Source organism: Saccopteryx leptura, chromosome 13, assembly GCF_036850995.1.
Source record: "Saccopteryx leptura isolate mSacLep1 chromosome 13, mSacLep1_pri_phased_curated, whole genome shotgun sequence".
In the NCBI taxonomy this organism is placed as follows: Eukaryota; Metazoa; Chordata; class Mammalia; order Chiroptera; family Emballonuridae; genus Saccopteryx; species Saccopteryx leptura.
Genome location: NC_089515.1, coordinates 29,543,157 through 29,562,339, shown reverse-complemented (window position 1 = coordinate 29,562,339; position 19,183 = coordinate 29,543,157). Strand labels below are relative to the sequence as shown.

The window sequence follows — 19,183 nt, the reverse complement described above, 5'->3', positions numbered from 1 at the left end:
TCCAGCTGCCAGCCAGGGTAGCTGCTCAATAAATATTTGCTGATTGATTGATCTACCAGTTCCCATTATTCTCAGTCTCTCTCTCCCATTCAAGCTCACTCCAGCCAAGATGACAAGCAAATTCCCGAGACATCTCCCTCCCTCCCCCCTCCCCACCCTATACTTCTTCATTCCTCTATGTTGGTACACGAGAGGCTCAGATATACAGGGTTCCTCCTTCCCTCTCCCATTCCTTTGTTTTTCCCACATTAGATAGAAAGAAATATTATACTGCTCCTGCCTTTATAACACTGTCTCAAATATTTTTTTTTCCTTGGCACCCTCCTCGTCACCATAGTCATTCTCTTTTGCAGTCCGAAACACTGCTGATGAAAGATTCTCTTCTGCCCGTCATTATAATGGGGTACTTCTTCAATGGATGCTTCCTTTCCCCCAAGAAATCCACACACTTTCTAAATCAGTTTTCTAGCTTTCTGCTCACCCTTTTCATCATTTCCCTCCAATTAATCATATAGTAGATATTTCTTGAGCTCTAACTACGTGGAAGGCACTTTGCTAGAAATGTACTCAAGATGAGTCGAGTTTAAAGGCAAGCCATAAACACAAAACAAGCAAGAGACACAGCTGAATTCAAGACAGTAGGAGTGCCCCCTGTCGCCCCCTCTTTTCAACCTTCTTGCTTGCTTCCGTGTCTTACCCAGCAGCCCCATGAGCAGGACCCTGTTCTAACTAACTGATTGCCGACTTTGTCTCTTCTTTGGGACCATTTTTCTTGGGAAAGCTAATTAAGAGCCTCTGGGTGAGTGTAGCCCACAAAGGACCTCAGGGTGTCCTGGGGGGATGCAGACACGTGGACAATCATACAATTATGTATGTGATTGAGAGAGTGTGTACGTGATTTCCTGGGTGCTCAGGAGAGGGGCTCCTAGCCCGGAGGAAGGGCACCTCGCCATTGGGAATTCAGAAGAGGTTTCCTAAGAGGAGTCTCGCCAGGTGAAGTGGAGGGGAAGAGCCTTCCAGGCAGAGATGAGACAGAGAATGATGTATGTGGGGAAACCACAAGCAGCTCGTCCTATGTTGCTGGAATGTAAAACAAGGCAGGGCACGACAGGGGACACAGCTGGAGAAGGTGGCAACGCTGTTCCCTAAGGGCGTCTACGCCCTTTCTTTTTTTGGTTATCTAAATCTCTATCCTGCTACCTGGAAATCGATGCTTTACCAATCTTTTTTTTTTTTTCTTTTTCTGAAGCTGGAAACGGGGAGAGGCAGTCAGACAGACTCCCGCATGCGCCTGACCGGGATCCACCCGGCACGCCCACCAGGGGGCGACGCTCTGCCCCTCCGGGGCGTCGCTCTGCCGCGACCAGAGCCACTCTAGCACCTGGGGCAGAGGCCAAGGAGCCATCCCCAGTGCCCGGGCCATCTTTGCTCCAATGGAGCCTTGGCTGCGGGAGGGGAAGAGAGAGACAGGGAGGAAGGAGGGGGGGGGGAGAAGCAAATGGGCGCTTCTCCTATGTGCCCTGGCCGGGAATCGAACCCGGGTCCCCCGCACGCCAGGCCGACGCTCTATCGCTGAGCCAACCGGCCAGGGCTTTACCAATCTTTTTTTACTCAAAGGGGTCCCTGGACCAGCAGCATTGGCGTCATCTGAGATCATGTTAGAACTCTCAGGCCCCCTCCCATCCTAAGCCCCCCCCCCCCCGCAAGGTGATCCCCTGCAGAATGGAGGTGTGAGATGTGCAGCTTCACAACATGGCTTCAGGATTAGGGGCGAGCTGCGGAATGTTCCTGCCATCACGGCCGCTTGGCGCGTGTGTGTGGGGAATGATTGGACAGAGAGTGAACGGATGGGGCCAGAGGAGAAAGTGCACCATCACTGTAACTGTTCCTGACCCTACCAGCTGTTAGCAATTTCATCAACAAATGGGCAATTAAAGCCTAAATAAACTGAAATGCACTCGGCTAGAAACGGGGATATTTATAAAAATTCTGTTATACCTAGTTCCTCACTCCAATGCACTGGGGTAATTCAACTGACAAACATAGGTGTGTGGCAGTGGTAGATGGCAGAAAGTCACAAGTGAACCTGACCACAACCCTTCTGGGAGGGTGTGACGGAGTTTCATTCCAGGAAAAGGAAGACGTTTCTGCAGCTTTGGGTCTGGGAAAGAGGGTCTCGCCATCTAGCCTAGCACGTGGAGCGCTTGTTAAACCATAGATGCAGGGTTCCATCCTCGGAGTTTCGGATTCGGGAGGCCGGAGTGCGCCCTGAGACTGAGTGTGCATTTTCCAGCACGTTTGCAGGTGAAGCTGATGCTATTGGTCCAGGAACCACACTTTGAGAACCACTGGTCCAGGGCTATTATTATCCTGGGTCCTAGTCTTAGGCTCTACCCCTAACTGGCTCCTGGTCCTTGGGCGGATTCCTCAGCCCCTTCAGCGCCATCTCCTCACATGTTAAATTGGGATCGTGTTCTCCCTGCTTCCTGGCGGGGTTGAGAAGATAAAATGAGACAATGCATGTGAAAGGTCTTTGAAAGATAAAAATGCTATATAAACATGAGGCATAATCATTATCGATCAGGCGGCGTTTCTTATAAGAGATGGGCTTTGAGTTGGATCCAGAAAGGCGGTGAATGATGAGGCAGCTGAAGATGAAGGGCAGGCAGCGGTCCAGGTTTGGGACAGAGAACAAATGAGGGCCGACAGGGGAGAGGCCGAGAACGGCCGGGGGCAGCAGTGGGACATTGACCTGGTGTGAGGGTCCTCACCAGAGTCACCTGCAGGGCTAAGTGGAACCCAGATTGCTGGGCCTTGCCCCCAGGAATTCAGAATTTGCATGTTCATCAATGCTGATTCTACTGATTGGAGATCACACTTTGAAAACCACTGACAGGTAGATTAAAAGGCCCCAGGCAGGAGCTGTGGTGGGGTTGAGGAAGCAGGGTGAACGCTGTAATAGAACTATGGTTAGACGTGCTGTAGGACTGGGCACCACCTGAAACCTGCATAGTTATGTTAACCAGTGTCACCCCCCATGAAATTCAATAAAAAACCCAACAACTTGTGGTTAGAAATTTGTGTCTGATACCGGTTCAATCAGAGGCAGGGGTAGCTGAGGAGTCAACGGGTACGTGACTCATTCTCAGGCAGGCAAGACTCAACTCTTGGCTTTGCCTGCCACTTACGATGCGACTAAGGTCAAGCTGCTCAGTGCTCCGAGGCTTAGTTTCCATATCTGTAGAATGGGAATAATGAGACCATCTACCTCATAGGCTTATTATAAGGATTCAATAAGAGGATGCTTGTAAACTGGGCACAGGGCTTGCATGCTGTTAGTTTAGTAAGTGGTAGCTATTATTGTTATGATTGCTCTTGCATTTTCCTACATCATGCTGCATTCCTGTCTCTCAACTTCCAGACTGGCTTTGACCTCTCCCTCTGCCTCACCCCCCACAGCTCTCGGGCCCCGGGGACTGCCAAGGAGGTGGCGGACTCAGAAGCAGCCCCTCTGCTGGTGGCAGACGGCTGAGGCTTGGATTGAGCAGGACTGAGGGAGCTGCTATGCCCGCCTACTGTGCTGCGTGCCAATGCCTTTTTTTTTTTTTTTTTTTGCATTTCACATGGTGCCTTTGTCCTGTGGTTAAATGTGTGGGTGTGCAGATGACCTTGTTAGGACAGAGAGTGCATCTCTTTGTGATGAACCCTCAGGCCCTCCCACCAGCTCTGAGGTTCCGCCTTAGCAGGGTGTGGGAAGCTTTGCTCCTGAAAGACCGAGACAGGAGGCCTGTGGGAGCCTGGGTAGCGGTCCAGGCTGCCGGGCCTGGCACCCCTCCGCTGCTCCCCACATTCTGGGGCTGCTCACAGAGCCGCCTCCCCGGCCCCCCTCCTACCAGGCAGGAGTCCAGGTGGCACGGATTCAGGTCAGGGCTAAATGTGGCTTCACAGCCCAGCTTGGCTTCTCTTCTCAGCACCAGCTTGTTAAGAAATAAATATTTATACCTGGCACCTGCCTTCTCCCACGTCCTGGAGGGCCCTGCTGTGAGCTTCACGCTGAACCCCCAATCCCCGCTGTGCCATCTCAGTCCCAACAAGCCAGCCCCCTTGCTCCTGCCCTGGAATGGGGGCCAGAGACCCTCTGCTCCGCAGAAGCTGGGCAGCAGCTGGGTCCCTGATTTAGTGATGACTGTTTTGTCAAGTCAAGGAGGGGGCGGCAGGGGAACAGGTGACAGGAAGGATAAATCACCTCCACAGCAAGCCTCCGGCTTTGGCTGGGATGCAAGCCCCGTGGGGGCAGCCCCACAGGGCAGATGGCTGCAGCTGCGCCTTCTCCTCCTCACTTGGCCTTTCTCCCCCACCAGTCTCTAGGGTGGATGAGCAGGGCAGGAAAGCATTGATGGAGCTATTGATTAAAGTCCTTGTATATGTGGCAATACCCACTGACCGCCCCCTCCCCCTGCTCCTTTGTCATGTCTTCATTTGTTTGATAAAGACTTACGGGCCTCCCTAGGGCTCAATGCCTGGCACGTAGTAGGCACTTAATAAATGTTAGTTGAATGAATGAATGAGCAGTTTAGAGCTAGAAGATTCTGCTTCAGGTCCTAGCCACATCACCAATCTGTTTCGGGTCTTCAGGCAAGTCCCTGCTCTAAGCTGGCCCTTGGTGACTCTGTCCAGTGGATGACAGCACCTGGCCAGTTTCCTCAGTGGTTGCTGGGAAGACCTCATGGGAGAAAGGATGTGAAAGTATATTGTAACTATTGTTACTATTTTTAGCATCTACTATGTGCAAGACAATGGCAGCTGCCAAGATGGTACAGCCGTCCGTTCTGCCCTTGTGGGCCATACTCTGTCTGGGGACATCTGCCCGTTGGCTCCCCTCTAGCTCTCACACGGCTATGTGTCCCCCTTGCCCAGGCCCTCATGCACCCCTGAACTCACCGTCCTGTCCACACAGGCCACAGAGCGCCCAGCAAAGAGACTGGCCACGCCACGGGCCATGTTGACCTCGTCACTCAGGATGTCTTCCCACCTGCTATTGCGGAACTTGAACAGCTTGTCCGTGTATGTGGCCACCCCTGGAGAGAGGGAGAAAGGGAGGCTGGTGGGTGGTGGACTGGGGTGCAGCTATGTCTCAGAGTGCCTGCCACAGGCGTTGGAGCCACAGGTAGAGGGGTCGTTTGCTTAAGGGGAGCACTCCTTGCAGGACTCACTCCAGCAGGGGAGACTCCTCTGTTCAGGGAGCACTCAGGTATTTTCAGTTGAGAGCAGACACGTGGAGGCTTATAAATATGGCCAGCCCGGCCTCGGGAACTATGGAAGAAATGTTACTGCTACCGTGCGTCTGAGAGGACCGTCGCCAGTGAGATTTTACCGTGTGTGTGCTCCTACCACACCGTCAGGGAGCTCCTGGGGTTGCCGATACATATTTCAGTGCCCAAACTCCCCCCAGAATGTCCCTTTTTCCAGGCGCTGTCCCCTACACTCTTGGCTGGATTGCAGGACCTGTTCAGGTCTCAGAAGAAACTGGGTGGGTGTCTAAGTCTTGATCGAGGAAGAGGCTGGGAGTTGAGCTCTAACAGGTCTGTCACGTCCATCCCCCAGGGAACCAGGTGGCAGGAGGGTCAGCGTTCAGACAGCCCTGGGAGGTCCCTGATCCCAGGACTGGGGAGCTCTGGAGGGTAGCAGCCTCTACCTCAGGGGTCCCCAAACTACGGCCCGCGGGCCACATGCGGCCCCCTGAGGCCATTTATCCGGCCCCCGCCACACTTCCGGAAGGGGCACCTCTTTCACTGGTGGTCAGTGAGAGGAGCACATTGACCATCTCATTAGCCAAAAGCAGGCCCATAGTTCCCATTGAAATACTGGTCAGTTTGTTGATTTAAATTTACTTGTTCTTTATTTTAAATATTGTATTTGTTCCCATTTTGTTTTTTTACTTTAAAATAAGATATGTGCAGTGTGCATAGGGATTTGTTCATAGTTTTTTTTATAGTCTGGCCCTCCAATGGTCTGAGGGTCAGTGAACTGGCCCCCTGTGTAAAAAGTTTGGGGACCCCTGCTCTACCTCTTTGGGATACTGACTCCACTGAGAACTAGATGGAGGCAAAGGCCTCTCAGCTCAGAGCTCTGCACCATGCACCATGCTGTGTGTAATTGCAGGAGGTCTGTAGCCTCCGCAAGCTCGCTCATGGCCAAGAAGCTTTGTTCTGGGGAAATGATGAGGAACTTCTGGTGGCAGGAGCTCAGGCCCTTCTGAGACCACTAAAGCAGAGCTCTCCCTCACCCTCAGTTTATTCCAAATGTGAGACTCAGAGCATTCATATTTTAGGAGGGCTGATAGCCTACCCTCAAGGATTCGTGCAAGAAACAGAAAAGGAGCAGCTGAAGGAATCAGGGAAGGTGAGCCTGAGGAAGAGTGGACTTGGGGACAGAGTCCCTGGACTTGACTGGCCTGTCTAGGGGAGAGGCAGCGGCTTAGCCTGAGGGAGCAGCATGGCACAGTGGTTAAGACCGCGGCTGCGGGGGTCAGAGCAAATAAGCCCGAGGCTCAGTCCCAGTGCCACCCAGATTCTACTTCTAGGTTTTAGTTACTGACTCGGGGCAAGTGGCGGAGCGTCTCTGAGCCTCAGTTTTCTTATTTGTAAATGGGAGCGACAATAACCGCATTCAAGTTCTCTGTAAGGAGTGAGTGAGACGATGCACTTGACGGTTCCGCACAGCACTCCCCTAAGCGGCACATGTTAGACGGAAGCAACGGTTCCCATCTCATGGATGAGATGTTCTTAAGGTCCTTTAGGTCCTTTCGGTCCGCACTGCAGGGGTCTGGTGAGGGTCAGTGTGGGGATAAGGACATCAATGAATGAGTGAGAATGAGGGTGTGAGAATAAGCAAGTGAGAGTGGGAGAGCGTGTGAGCGTATGGGAGGGAGTGTGAGTGTGACAATGAGTGGATGTATGAAAGGGTGTGAGTGAGTGAGGTGAGTGGAGGTGTGTGTGAGTGTGCGTGTGAGCATCTGTGGGTGAGGGTAGTGTATAAAGGACCCCCGGGTGGCTCTGCTCAGGAGAGGACAAAGGGTTTGCTCTCTGAGCGGCCTCACACGGGGGCTTCCTAACACCACGGGGACCCACGGAGGCTGGTGCATAGTCTGGGGTCCGGAGTTGGTCTCGGGGGTGCTCGCCAGGCGCCAGGGAGCTGGCCTTGGAGCGGAGCCCCCTGCCCTGCCTGACCGTCCCGGGGAGGGAGAGGCCCTTCATGAGCAGAGCGGGAGCAGATCCAGGGGACCGGCAGGTGTTTGTACAGGTGGCATCTCGGGCTGAGGAGTCTGCACAGAGCGGCTGCCGCAGGGGCGGAATGCTCACCGGGGCAACTGAGGACCGGGCCCGACGGAAGCACAGGTGCTGTTCTGACTGTGGGAGCTCAGGGGCCCGGGCCAGCTTTCTTTCCTTCCAGCCTTGGTTTCCTCTGAGAGTCAGGGAGACAGCTGTGCGCTCCCCCCCCCCCCAGTCACTGGGAATTACAGGAGAAATCGCACTGATGCCTGGCCCCAGGTCAGGCATCCCCAGCTGCTCACCGGCAGTGCCACACCCCCCAGGTCCACAGCCCCTTGTTGCAATCTCTGGGGACCAGAGATGTTTAGAAATTTAGATTTTTCTTTTATAGCTTCGCAATGTAACACAATGTACGCACTGTTTATTACATAACACCCCCAACAGGGACTGGGGCGGTGCCCCATAATTAGACACATTAATATTTCTGCAGTGAAATAGATGAATATTCACAGGAATAAATAAAGCCATAAATAGCTCACGTCAGCTCAGGACACGTTTTTTGCTATCAATTCGTTTTTCCACAAACTTTAAAAAAAGCAGCTGAGGCTTTCAGGACCGCGGAGAGGGACTGTGGACCCAGACTGCCGTCCTCACGGCCGTCCCCGAGGCAGTGGCAGCCTTGTCGTCGCTTCCTGATGCCTGGGAGGCCTCCGAACGGCCCTGCAGGCAGGCTGCCTGGTCTCTAGACTTCACCAACAGTGAGTGACCCTCGCTCTCCTGTCAAACCAGGGTCCCTTTAGACTCTCCTTCCAGCTCGTCTAGTCTCCCCCCCCCCCCCGAAATACGGAGGTTCAGCTCTACCAAAGCCTGGGCGAGCTGAGGGCAGCCGCTGGCAGCTGGGGCTCTGCGTCACCCTGACGGGCACCCCTGCATCCAGTGGGAGAAACCGCTCCAGCTGCGGAGTTCCTGCCTCGCCTGGACGAGAGGAGAAAACGGGCCCAGGGTGACTCTCTCCCCTTCATCACCTCCAATTCCACCCAAGAACATTTCTCAAAGTGCGCTCTGTGGACCTGTTCTCTGAGCTGCCCGGACAGAAGACCTCATGATCAGTGGAGTCCAGGGACGGCCACACCTTCCCTCCCTCTCTTGGAGATCCACGCTGGACATCAGTCCGTTCAAACTTTGAAAAGTCCTACAGTAAATAACCTGTTTACTGTTATTTAATCCAGCCTTTCCCAAATGAACTTGGTCATGGAACCCCTTTTGGGGGCTCACCTATGAGCATCCTTGGGGAGCTAGTGCTGTTCTTATCTAATTGCTGTCCTATGGTGTTGTTGTCCGGCCAGGCTCTATGCTTTGTGGCCAGAGGGGTTAAGGGTGTCCAGGGCCGTTAGCTTCTTCCCCCGTTCCAGCCCCCTGGCTTCTGGGTTGACGGAGGACGCCCAAAAGAATAAACTAATTAAGGTAAAATGTGCAGCAGCGATGCGGAGCCTTGTAGATCATAAATGGGAATGGCAAAATCAATGGCAGCCCTTCTGCAGGCAGAGGCCCGAGGCCCGGGCGACGGAGGGACGGGAGCCTGTGATTTAGGAAGCGCAAACGCTCTGGCAGCCGCAACCTGGGTAATTAGGTGTGTCAGGAAGACAGATAAACAGCGGGCAGTGCGGGTCGATGGCGCTGGCAATAAACACCCAGCTCTGGCCCCCGGCTCATGTCAGCACCTAATCCTGCCTCTGGCTCCTTGTCGCTGCACTCTGTCCTGGGGTCCCCCACTGACTCGGGGGGTGGGGCTGCTGCTCAGGGAGAGGGGAGGCTGCTCGTTGCAGGAGAGAGAAGCTCTCTTGAGTCCCTGGGGGAGACTGGCAGGTCTGGGGCCCGAAAGAAACAGGAGGGTGTTCAAGGGCTGGATGGAGGGCTCTGGAGGTCACAGCCCCTGTGAGAGCACTGCTGGGGTCTCCCATTCTTACTCTGACTCTGACATCTTGGCATTAAGGAGCCTTGAAGGTCTCCGAGTTCAGTGGACCGGTCAGTGGCTGCGGGCAGTCAGTTGGGAAGGCCGAGTAGGTGAGGCTCAGGGGCCCGCCTGGCCCTGCTGGGCGCCAGGTGCTGTGGAGGCCCCAGGGAAGTAGGGGTCTTGCTTCTGACTCACGGTGTGTACAGGCCATTTGACAGCAGGAGGGACAGACAGCCATGGGACTGCAGTAAAACTAATACCACATGACGTTTCCGCAGCACTTCCTACATGCCAGGTACTCACTGGTTAACCCTCACGTTAACCCTCACCCCCACCGCACAGGCCCATTTTACAGATGAAGGACCTGAGGCACAAGAGACAAGGGCACTTGCCTAAGATCTCACAGCTAGCAAATCCCTCGGGGCAGGGCACGACGGCGCATCCTGGAATTGCTGTGACATCAGGAGGGGAGAGACGACAGTGATCAAGGAGGGCTTCATGATGGATGAGGCACCGGAACGGGGACTTGTCAGAGTAACACCAGCAATGACTCTGCTTTATAGAGCCCTTAGTACCGCCCGGTTTTACAGGAAGCATTCCCCTTTTCAACCATCTCCTTGACTAAACCCCAGGGCCACCCTGAGAGGTAGTGTCTCCTCATTTTACAGATGCAGAAATTGAGAGGTAGAGGGGAATTGGCCAAAGCCACAGAGCTAGTAAATGGTGGAGACAGACTCGAACCCACGTCTTTCTGACTCCGAAGCCTGTGCTTCAGAGCCTTGCACGCCATGGCTTCGCCAGGCTGGGAGGCGGAGGTGGTGCGCCAGGCGGGCAGGTGGCGCAGCAAAGGCACAGAGGGGCAGCAAGCCTGCCGAGAGGAGGGTCCGTGCAGGTGGCAGGGCAGCAGAGACCCACCACTATAGCACAGAGGGCAGAGGGGTCATTGGTAGTTTCTGATATGGGGAAGACAGTGTTTCCAGAAGATTCCCCTGGCAGTGGAGTGAGTGGTGGGCAAAGGAGACAGTGGAGTGTGAGGCCACTTCTGTAGTAGCCCATGTGACAGGGTTACGGCAGTGGGAGTGAGAACGAAGTGCTGGGTACAGAGAGGGCAGAAGGGATTGACTGGGTGTGGTGGGTCAGAGCAAGGGAGTGGTCCACAATGTGGCGGCAGGGACAGAGCAGGGACATTGGGCCAGCTGGGTGCGGGAGCAAGGGAGTGGTCCACAATGTGGCGGCAGGGACAGAGCAGGGACATTGGGCCAGCTGGGTGCAGGAGCAGGGGAGTGGTCCACAATGTGGCGGCAGGGACAGAGCCGGGACATTGGGCCAGCTGGGTGCGGGAGCAGGGGAGTGGTCCACAATGTGGCGGCAGGGACAGAGCAGGGACATTGGGCCAGCTGGGTGCGGGAGCAAGGGAGTGGTCCACAATGTGGCGGCAGGGACAGAGCAGGGACATTGGGCCAGCTGGGTGCGGGAGCAGGGGAGTGGTCCACAATGTGGGGGCAGGGACAGAGCAGGGACATTGGGCCAGCTGGGTGCGGGAGCAAGGGAGTGGTCCACAATGTGGGGGCAGGGACAGAGCAGGGACACTGGGCCAGCTGGGTGCGGGAGCAGGGGAGTGGTCCACAATGTGGCGGCAGGGACAGAGCAGGGACACTGGGCCAGCTGGGTGCGGGAGCAAGGGAGTGGTCCACAATGTGGGGGCAGGGACAGAGCAGGGACATTGGGCCAGCTGGGTGCGGGAGCAAGGGAGTGGTCCACAATGTGGGGGCAGGGACAGAGCAGGGACATTGGGCCAGCTGGGTGCGGGAGCAAGGGAGTGGTCCACAATGTGGCGGCAGGGACAGAGCAGGGACATTGGGCCAGCTGGGTGCGGGAGCAAGGGAGTGGTCCACAATGTGGCGGCAGGGACAGAGCAGGGACATTGGGCCAGCTGGGTGCGGGAGCAAGGGAGTGGTCCACAATGTGGGGGCAGGGACAGAGCAGGGACATTGGGCCAGCTGGGTGCGGGAGCAGGGGAGTGGTCCACAATGTGGGGGCAGGGACAGAGCAGGGACATTGGGCCAGCTGGGTGCGGGAGCAGGGGAGTGGTCCACAATGTGGGGGCAGGGACAGAGCAGGGACATTGGGCCAGCTGGGTGCGGGAGCAGGGGAGTGGTCCACAGTGTGGGGGCAGGGACAGAGCAGGGACATTGGGCCAGCTGGGTGCGGGAGCAGGGGAGTGGTCCACAGTGTGGGGGCAGGGACAGAGCAGGGACATTGGGCCAGCTGGGTGCGGGAGCAGGGGAGTGGTCCACAGTGTGGGGGCAGGGACAGAGCAGGGACATTGGGCCAGCTGGGTGCGGGAGCAGGGGAGTGGTCCACAGTGTGGGGGCAGGGACAGAGCAGGGACACTGGGCCAGCTGGGTGCGGGAGCAAGGGAGTGGTCCACAGTGTGGGGGCAGGGACAGAGCAGGGACACTGGGCCAGCTGGGTGCGGGAGCAAGGGAGTGGTCCACAATGTGGGGGCAGGGACAGAGCAGGGACATTGGGCCAGCTGGGTGCGGGAGCAAGGGAGTGGTCCACAATGTGGGGGCAGGGACAGAGCAGGGACATTGGGCCAGCTGGGTGCGGGAGCAGGAGCTGGCTTGTGGACAGTCTGCTTTTGCAGTGGTCATAGGGAGCTGAGAAGGTATGTTGAAGAGGTCACTGGCCATCAGGGATGGCAGCGTGCTGAGTAGTGAGGCTAGAGCCAGGACAGAAGGGAAAAACCAGAGCCACAAACTGAGTCCCAGGGAGCAGCTGCATTTGGGCCATGGAGGAAGAAGGGGCAGAAATGAAGGAGTCATCAGACACATAGAAAATGAAGTTGTCGGCCCTGGCCGGTTGGCTCAGTGGTAGAGCATCGGCCTGGCGTGCAAGGGGTCCCGGGTTCAATTCCCGGCCAGGGCACACAGGAGAAGCGCCCATCTGCTTCTCCACCCCTCCCCCTCTCCTTCCTCTCTGTCTCTCTCTTCCCCTCCCGCAGCGAGGCTCCATTGGAGCAAAGATGGCACGGGTGCTGGGGATGGCTCCTAGGCCTCTGCCCCAGGTGCTAGAGTGGCTCTGGTCGCAACAGAGCGACGCCCCGGAGGGGCAGAGCATCGTCCCCTGGTGGGCAGAGCGTCGCCCCTTGTTGGGCGTGCCGGGTGGATCCCGGTCGGGCGCATGCGGGAGTCTGTCTGACTGTCTCTCCCTGTTTCCAGCTTCTGAAAAATACAAAAAAAAAAAAAAAAAAAAAAAAAAGAAAATGAAGTTATCCAAGGTTGGTGTTGTCAATCAAGCAAATGGCACTCAATTCACCATCCCCTCATCCCTTTCACACCTAGCTCTGCTCCCAGAGGGCAACCTTGAGCCACTGGGAGGGGGAGTTTGGGCCATAAAGGGCTCTTCCTAAGGACCCTTGGTCTGAGTGCCTCCTCGCCCCAGGGCTGCCCAGCCTCAGGACGATAACCCAACCCGTGGCCTGGTATTGGCGGCAAAGAGAAAGGTGAGCAGATGTGTGTGGCAGGGGAGAGGCTCAGCCTCCGACTTCATTCCTAAGGCAAAGGGATTACTGCCAAAGTAAGGTGAGGGGGTAGCTGGCAACATCCCCGGCCTAGGTTGACCTTGGGCAATTCACAGACTTGTACTTTCCTTATCTGTAATAATCTGAGATCATGAAAATGGCCACCTATTCATTGGGTTGTTGTAAGGATGGAATGAAATAATGTAAGTAAATATTTGGAACAATACCTAGCACATGATAAGTTTAATAAATAATAACCACAATACCACCACCATCATCATCATCCTTATCCTTTTCCTTATCTTCACCATCATCACCACCTTCATCCACCTCCTCCTCACCATCATCATCATTATCAAGGGAATTACAGGCATGACCACTGAAGGGCCTCATGAGCCACATCCCAGGAGGCGTCTGTGACATTAAGTATAAAATGCTTTACAAGACTTAGTCAACGAATAACCAGCAAAGCAGTGATGGCCCCAGGGGAAGAAAGAACTAGTTCAGACAAAGAACATTTTAAAAAAGAAGGAGCCAGGCTTCCAGGAGTCCCTGATATCTCTGACACCCGTCTTCCTTTCCACCTGGGACAGAGGAAAATCTGATCACCTTGGCCAGGTGCTTCCCCGCGGTAGCTCATTCAGCCCTCTCTATAGTTGTGTCCGGAAGACAGAGTCTTCGTTTTACAGAGAGAAATTGGGGCTCAGAGGATAAAGTAATTTGCCTAAGGTTGCACAGCCCCTGGGGTGGGGGCCCGTGGAGGGCAGTCCTCAGTTGCCAAGGAAACTAATTCTGTGTTATGGCCAAGGAAATGTCCTCCAGAACCTCATACTCTATGATGCTGATGTGACAGCCTCACCCCATCCTTGCTGCTTATGAGGTCCCAGGTGAATGAGCCTGAGCTCATCCCCCCAAATGGGGCCATGCGAGATGAGCTGAAGATCAGGGCTGTGCACCCTAAGGAAACATCACTGGGGATCCAGAGGGCCTAGAACCTAGAAGGTCCTAGGAAAGAGGGTGGAGACTCGGGGCAGCGTATCGCAGGCTTTACCAGGCGCAGGAGGTCCTGGACATCCTGTTAAAATGCAGATTCCAGTCCTGGGGTCTGGGGTGAGGCCTGAGATTTTTTTGTATTTACGAACTTCCAGCTGTTGCCAGAGCTGCCGGGCTGCAGAGCACACTGTGAGCGGCGAGGATAGAGTGTCTGGGTGCAGCTGGAGCCGGGCCTGGGCGAAGGCGCCGTTGGACAATGGGTGTGCTCGCTCTCCGGAGCAGATGGCTCGTCTGCTGCGGAGGCGGAGGAGGCTGGAAGCGCACCTGCCCCCCTTCCCTTTCTTCTCTCCAGCACAGTGACGGACGCCTCCTCTCTGAGAGGTTGCAAAAGCCCCCGCTGAAGGCCTAAGTATAACACAGAGCCCAGAAGCCATCAAAGAGGAGGGTGATAAATCCAAGTCCATAAAAACAAAAATTTTCCGCATTGCAAAACCCACCATGAGTGAAGACAAAAGAAAAATGACAAACAGGGGAAAACTATTTGCAACTTGTATTGTAGACAGAGGGCTAATTTTCCTAATTTATAACGAGGTGTTACGAATCAATAAAAAAAAATGGGCAAAGGCTATGAGCAGACAAGCCATTCAAATATATAAAAATATGCTCAGCCTCACTCATTTTAAGAAAAATGAAAATTAAAACTACACATAGGCACCAATATTTCCTATCAGATTGGCAAATATTTTATAAAATGATGACATTGTGTTGGTGAGAATGTTGGGACATGCTCACTTGTGTCAGAGCTGATGGGAATGTAATTAGGAATGTCCCTTTGAAGCACAATTTGGCAATGACTACCAAAACTGCACACGTATACTCCTTTGATATAGCGATTCTATTTCTATGAACTTACAGAGAAACACCTGCAATTGTGGAAAATAGCATGTTATACAAACTTATTGATTTGGTGGCACTGTGCGTTAAGGGCAAAAGATTGCAAGGAATCTAAGGGTTCATCAATAGAGGACTAATTCAATGAGTCGCAAATCTATACAACGAAGTACTATACAGCCATAAAATTGAGAATGCTTTCTGTGTGCTGCCATGGAGTAACATCCAAAGCTGACTGTTAAATGGAAAAAGTAAGGGACAGCACCGTGAACAGAATCTGCCGCCACTTGCGTAGAAAAGCAGGGAGGAATATGTAGACTGAAGATAGCAGATTGGCAGTGACCGTTGTCCCTAACGGATGAGCGAAAATGAATGAGGTGACTGGGGGGCTCCCAGCTCACGCTGGCCGAGCCAGCACCCACACTCCTGTAACCCCCAGAGGCAGGAGAGCTCAGGACGCTGGGTAGCCAGTGCAGGACTCCCGGGGAATGGGCTCTGATTGGGAACTGTAGGAGGTCCTGAATTCCTGGAGATGAAGGGAGGTGAATTCCTGGGACCAGCCTCTTCTCCCCTTTGTCCTACACTCTTCTATGTGGTTTTCACCAAGTTATGTCAACTGAAATAAAGTGGCTTGTATTTTCCCAGGTCGGTTAAGCCATAGCTGGTTTCCTGGCCCCGGCCTTCTTGGGGTTGTGGTCAATCTTCCTCCATGCCCTCCCTCTTACCTACTCTCCAATCTGAGCCCTTAACCCACGCCCACCCAGAACCATCGTCTGTGCGGTGTGTTCTTTACACTATGGTCCTTTTCGCTTTCTGCTCCTAGAGTCTCTCTTTCCCATGTGCCGGGGCGGGGGGGGGGGGGGGGGGGGAGGCATACGGTCACTCTGCCAAGGACACATCTAGAGGCTGTGGCTTTCTTCATGCCACAGATGGATAACACAGTTTCGGACAATGACAAGTGCTCTGCAGAGAAATTTCAAGGTGTTCGGGGAAGACCTCATCTGAGGAGAGGCCCAAGTGAACATAAGGAGTGAGCCCTGAGAACAGTGGTGGGAAAAGCATTTCAGGTAGAGGGAACAGCATTTCAGGTAGAGGGAACAGCATATACGAAGGCCTCAGGGGGGAATGCAGTGAGGAAACAAAGTCAGAAAGGCAACCTGGCTCATGTCCGGAGGGGTGCTGTAGGCTCTGGTAAAGACCTTGGATAGAGTTTATGGAGCCACTGTAGTTGAGCTTATGAAGTTGATATGATTTTTCCTATTCTACAGATGAAGGGGTTGAGAAAGGTCAAATATCTTGTCCAAGGTCACCTGTGAGTAAAGGGCAGATCCCAGGCTGTAGAAAATGACCCCCACGGGGCATGGCCAGGATTCGGAGTCTCAGCCTTCTCCCAGGGACGACAGTGCTGACATCCAAAGGCTGACCGAGGGAGGGGACAGGGCTGTCCTTCCACAGGTCCATCTGATGCTCTGGCGAAGCTAAAGGAGCCCCCAGCTCTTTGCCACAGGCTGGCAGGGGCTGGCAGGGGGCTCCTGGAGTGGCTTGCAGGTTCCCCACAGTGGGGGGGGTGGCCATGGCCGAGTGTCATGCCAGCTGAACCTAGGGAAGTGCTGACACAGCACAAATGTGCCGGCTCCACACCCCACCCACTGCCGATGAATCAATTGAGTCACTCAACTGAAAAATTAACTCATACACACAGAAGGTCACTGAGAGGGGCATGCCTAGAGCTGAGGCTGTCCGGCATCATCCTTACCCCAGCCCTGGGGCCCAGCTCCAGCCTCTCTGAGGGGAACACTTGTGCCCTCAAACCCAGGAAGCCCAGGACCTTCAGGGGAGCTCCATCTTGCCTGTCTCCCCTCATCTGTCCTCCATTAGCAAACCTTCTCTCAGGCCTGATGATCGCTCATGTCTTGTCTGCTCTTCCTGGATTTATTTATCAAGTTTTTTTTTTATTTTATTTTTTTATTTTTTTCCTTTTTCTGAAGCTGGAAACAGGGAGTGACAGTCAGACAGACTCCCGCATGCGCCCGACCGGGATTCACCCGGCACGCCCACCAGGGGCGACGCTCTGCCCACCAGGGGGCGATGCTCTGCCCACCCTGGGTGTCGCCATGTTGCGACCAGAGCCACTCTAGCGCCTGGGGAGAGGCCACAGAGCCATCCCCAGCGCCCGGGCCATCTCTGCTCCAACGGAGCCTTGGCTGCGGGAGGGGAAGAGAGAGACAGAGAGGAAGGCGCGGCGGAGGGGTGGAGAAGCAAATGTGCGCTTCTCCTGTGTGCCCTGGCCGGGAATCGAACCCGGGTCCTCCGCACGCTAGGCCGACGCTCTACCGCTGAGCTAACCGGCCAGGGCCCTATTTATCAAGTTTTAATTGTGCTTTTAGGATGCTCAAAATCTGCTGGGCCAGAAGGATGCACAAAATGACCAAGATAGGAATTTTGCCCTCAAGGAGCTTAGAGTCCACGGGGCTGTGAGCGGGGAGTCAGATACCTAGAGAACTATAAGGCCATGTTGGGGGACGGAGTGTAAACTTCATAAGCACAGGGTTTTTCTCTTTTTCATTCACTGGACATGCTCAATGTTGAGAATAGTGTCTGGCACACATTAGGTGCTCAGTAAAGATCTGTCCAATGAATGAACGCGTTAGTAAATGAAAGAGGCTATGGTCAGGCTCCGCGTGAAACTGATGTGACTCTGGGGCAGTGCCCCCCCATCTCGACTGCGCATGAGAATCACCTGGTGATCTGAAGACTGGGTCCCATCCCCAGAGGCCTGGACTGAGCTCGACTGGGGTGCACTCGGAAACTGGGAGTGTTAAATGCTCCCCAGGAGATTCTAATGTGCAGCCTTGGCTGGGCTCCACCGCTCTAGGATTCCCAGTGGCAGACTGTAAGAGGGTGGGCGGGGCTGCTGCCTCAGAGACACCTGACGGGTCCCATCCCAGGTGCTGTGTGCAGTGAGGAGGGAGGAGAGTCTGCCCCTCCCGCTGGCATCTTGCCTGCAGGGCCCTTGCCCGACACCCTCTTCAGAACTCTCCCCGTTTTTATTCCCTGTCCTCCAGCCTCTTCCTAGGGACTCACCCCCTTCCTCAGCTGTCCCTTGCCGCTGTTCCCCTGCTGACCTTGCCCCACATTAAAGGGTTGATCAGCCCATCAATTAATCGTGTCCTAATCCAATCTTGGCTTGGTTGGAGAGAGGGCAGTAAATCCAGCTGGGTAATCACGGCCTGATATTTGTGGAGGGATAATTACTGTCTCTCAGGCCTCACTTGGTGGCAAGATGAGATGAAAACCCATAAAACACCACGCAGGGCTGTGGTTCATTGTTTCTTGGCTGCACAAGGCTGGCTGTTGGCCAGCCAGCTCTACCCGCCCCTGCCCCTGGCACTGGCCCCAACCTCGTCCCCTCCCACTCATGCAACTGGCAGGGCTCAACATCAGGGGCAGTCTAGGGGCTGGTCCCTGGCTTGGGCTCCACAACCAGTAGGGATAACATTATGGGTCCTGGGGACACGCAGTGTGTATGAAAGGGGGAGAAGAAGGGAAGGTGGTCCCCGTCACCAGGAAATCAATTGCCCTCAGGAGGTTAGGACAGGGTATACACAGGTGTGAAGCACAAGGTATCGTCCAGACCAGCCCAAAAGCCTGCTGCCATCTGGAAGAATCCAGTGCATGTCCAAGGTAGCCTCACAGGGACATGAGGTCCTGCATTCTTCAGGAGGATGCCCTGGCCTACGACTTCCCTGCAGATGTTATGATGCTCCCATAGGGAAGTCTTCGTTCTAATGGACTGAGGTCAGGCCTGAGAGAATGTGAGAATTAGGGTAGAAAGCACCTGTATCCCCAAGAACACAGCTCCTCAGCTCATAAAGCACTGGACGCCCGATATAAGCCAGGCTCTTCGGGACAGGCCCTGAAGGCACAGGACTGAGTATGGCCAGAGAGCGTCTTGACTAAAAGGAAGATGCTGGAGTCAGACCCCTCAGTTTAAATCCTGGTACTTAGAAGTTGTGTGGCTATGGGCAAGTCATGTGGTCGCTTTGTGCCTCAAGTTTTCTCCATTATAAAGTGAGATATGGCAGTATATACCTAATCGAACTCCTGTGAAGTTTAAACGAGATAATTATTATAAAGTGCTTAATCAGGGCCTGGCACACAGTAGGTGCTATTTAAGTGATATCTGTTATCATTCTTTTTACTATTATTCAGCCTACTGGATATCAATTCCCTTCCCCCATTCCTTAGAGCAGGGGTCCCCAAACTACGGCCCGCGGGCCACATGCGGCTCCCTGAGGCCATCTATCGGGCCCCCGCCGCACTTCAGAAGGGGCACCTCTTTCATTGGTGGTCAGTGAGAGAAGCCTAGTTCCTATTGAAATACTGGTCAGTTTGTTGATTTAAATTTACTTGGTCTTTATTTTAAATATTGTATTTGTTCCCATTTTGTTTTTTGTTGTTTTTTTTTTTACTTTAAAATAAGATATGTGCAGTGTGCATAGGGATTTATTCATAGTTTTTTTTATAGTCCGGCCCTCCAACGGTCTG

The 19,183-nt window shown here is 54.2% G+C and overlaps 1 protein-coding gene across 2 annotated transcripts in view; it reads right to left on the bottom strand.

Moving 5' to 3' along the window:
* Positions 1–19,183, bottom strand: part of CRTAC1 (cartilage acidic protein 1) — a 145,863-nt gene that overhangs the window by 38,540 nt on the left and 88,140 nt on the right. For both annotated transcript variants that reach the window (XM_066355250.1, XM_066355249.1), the window contains exon 4: positions 4,942–5,078. In XM_066355250.1, coding sequence (XP_066211347.1) covers positions 4,942–5,078 — 137 coding nt within the window. The remainder of the gene's footprint in view (positions 1–4,941; positions 5,079–19,183) is intronic.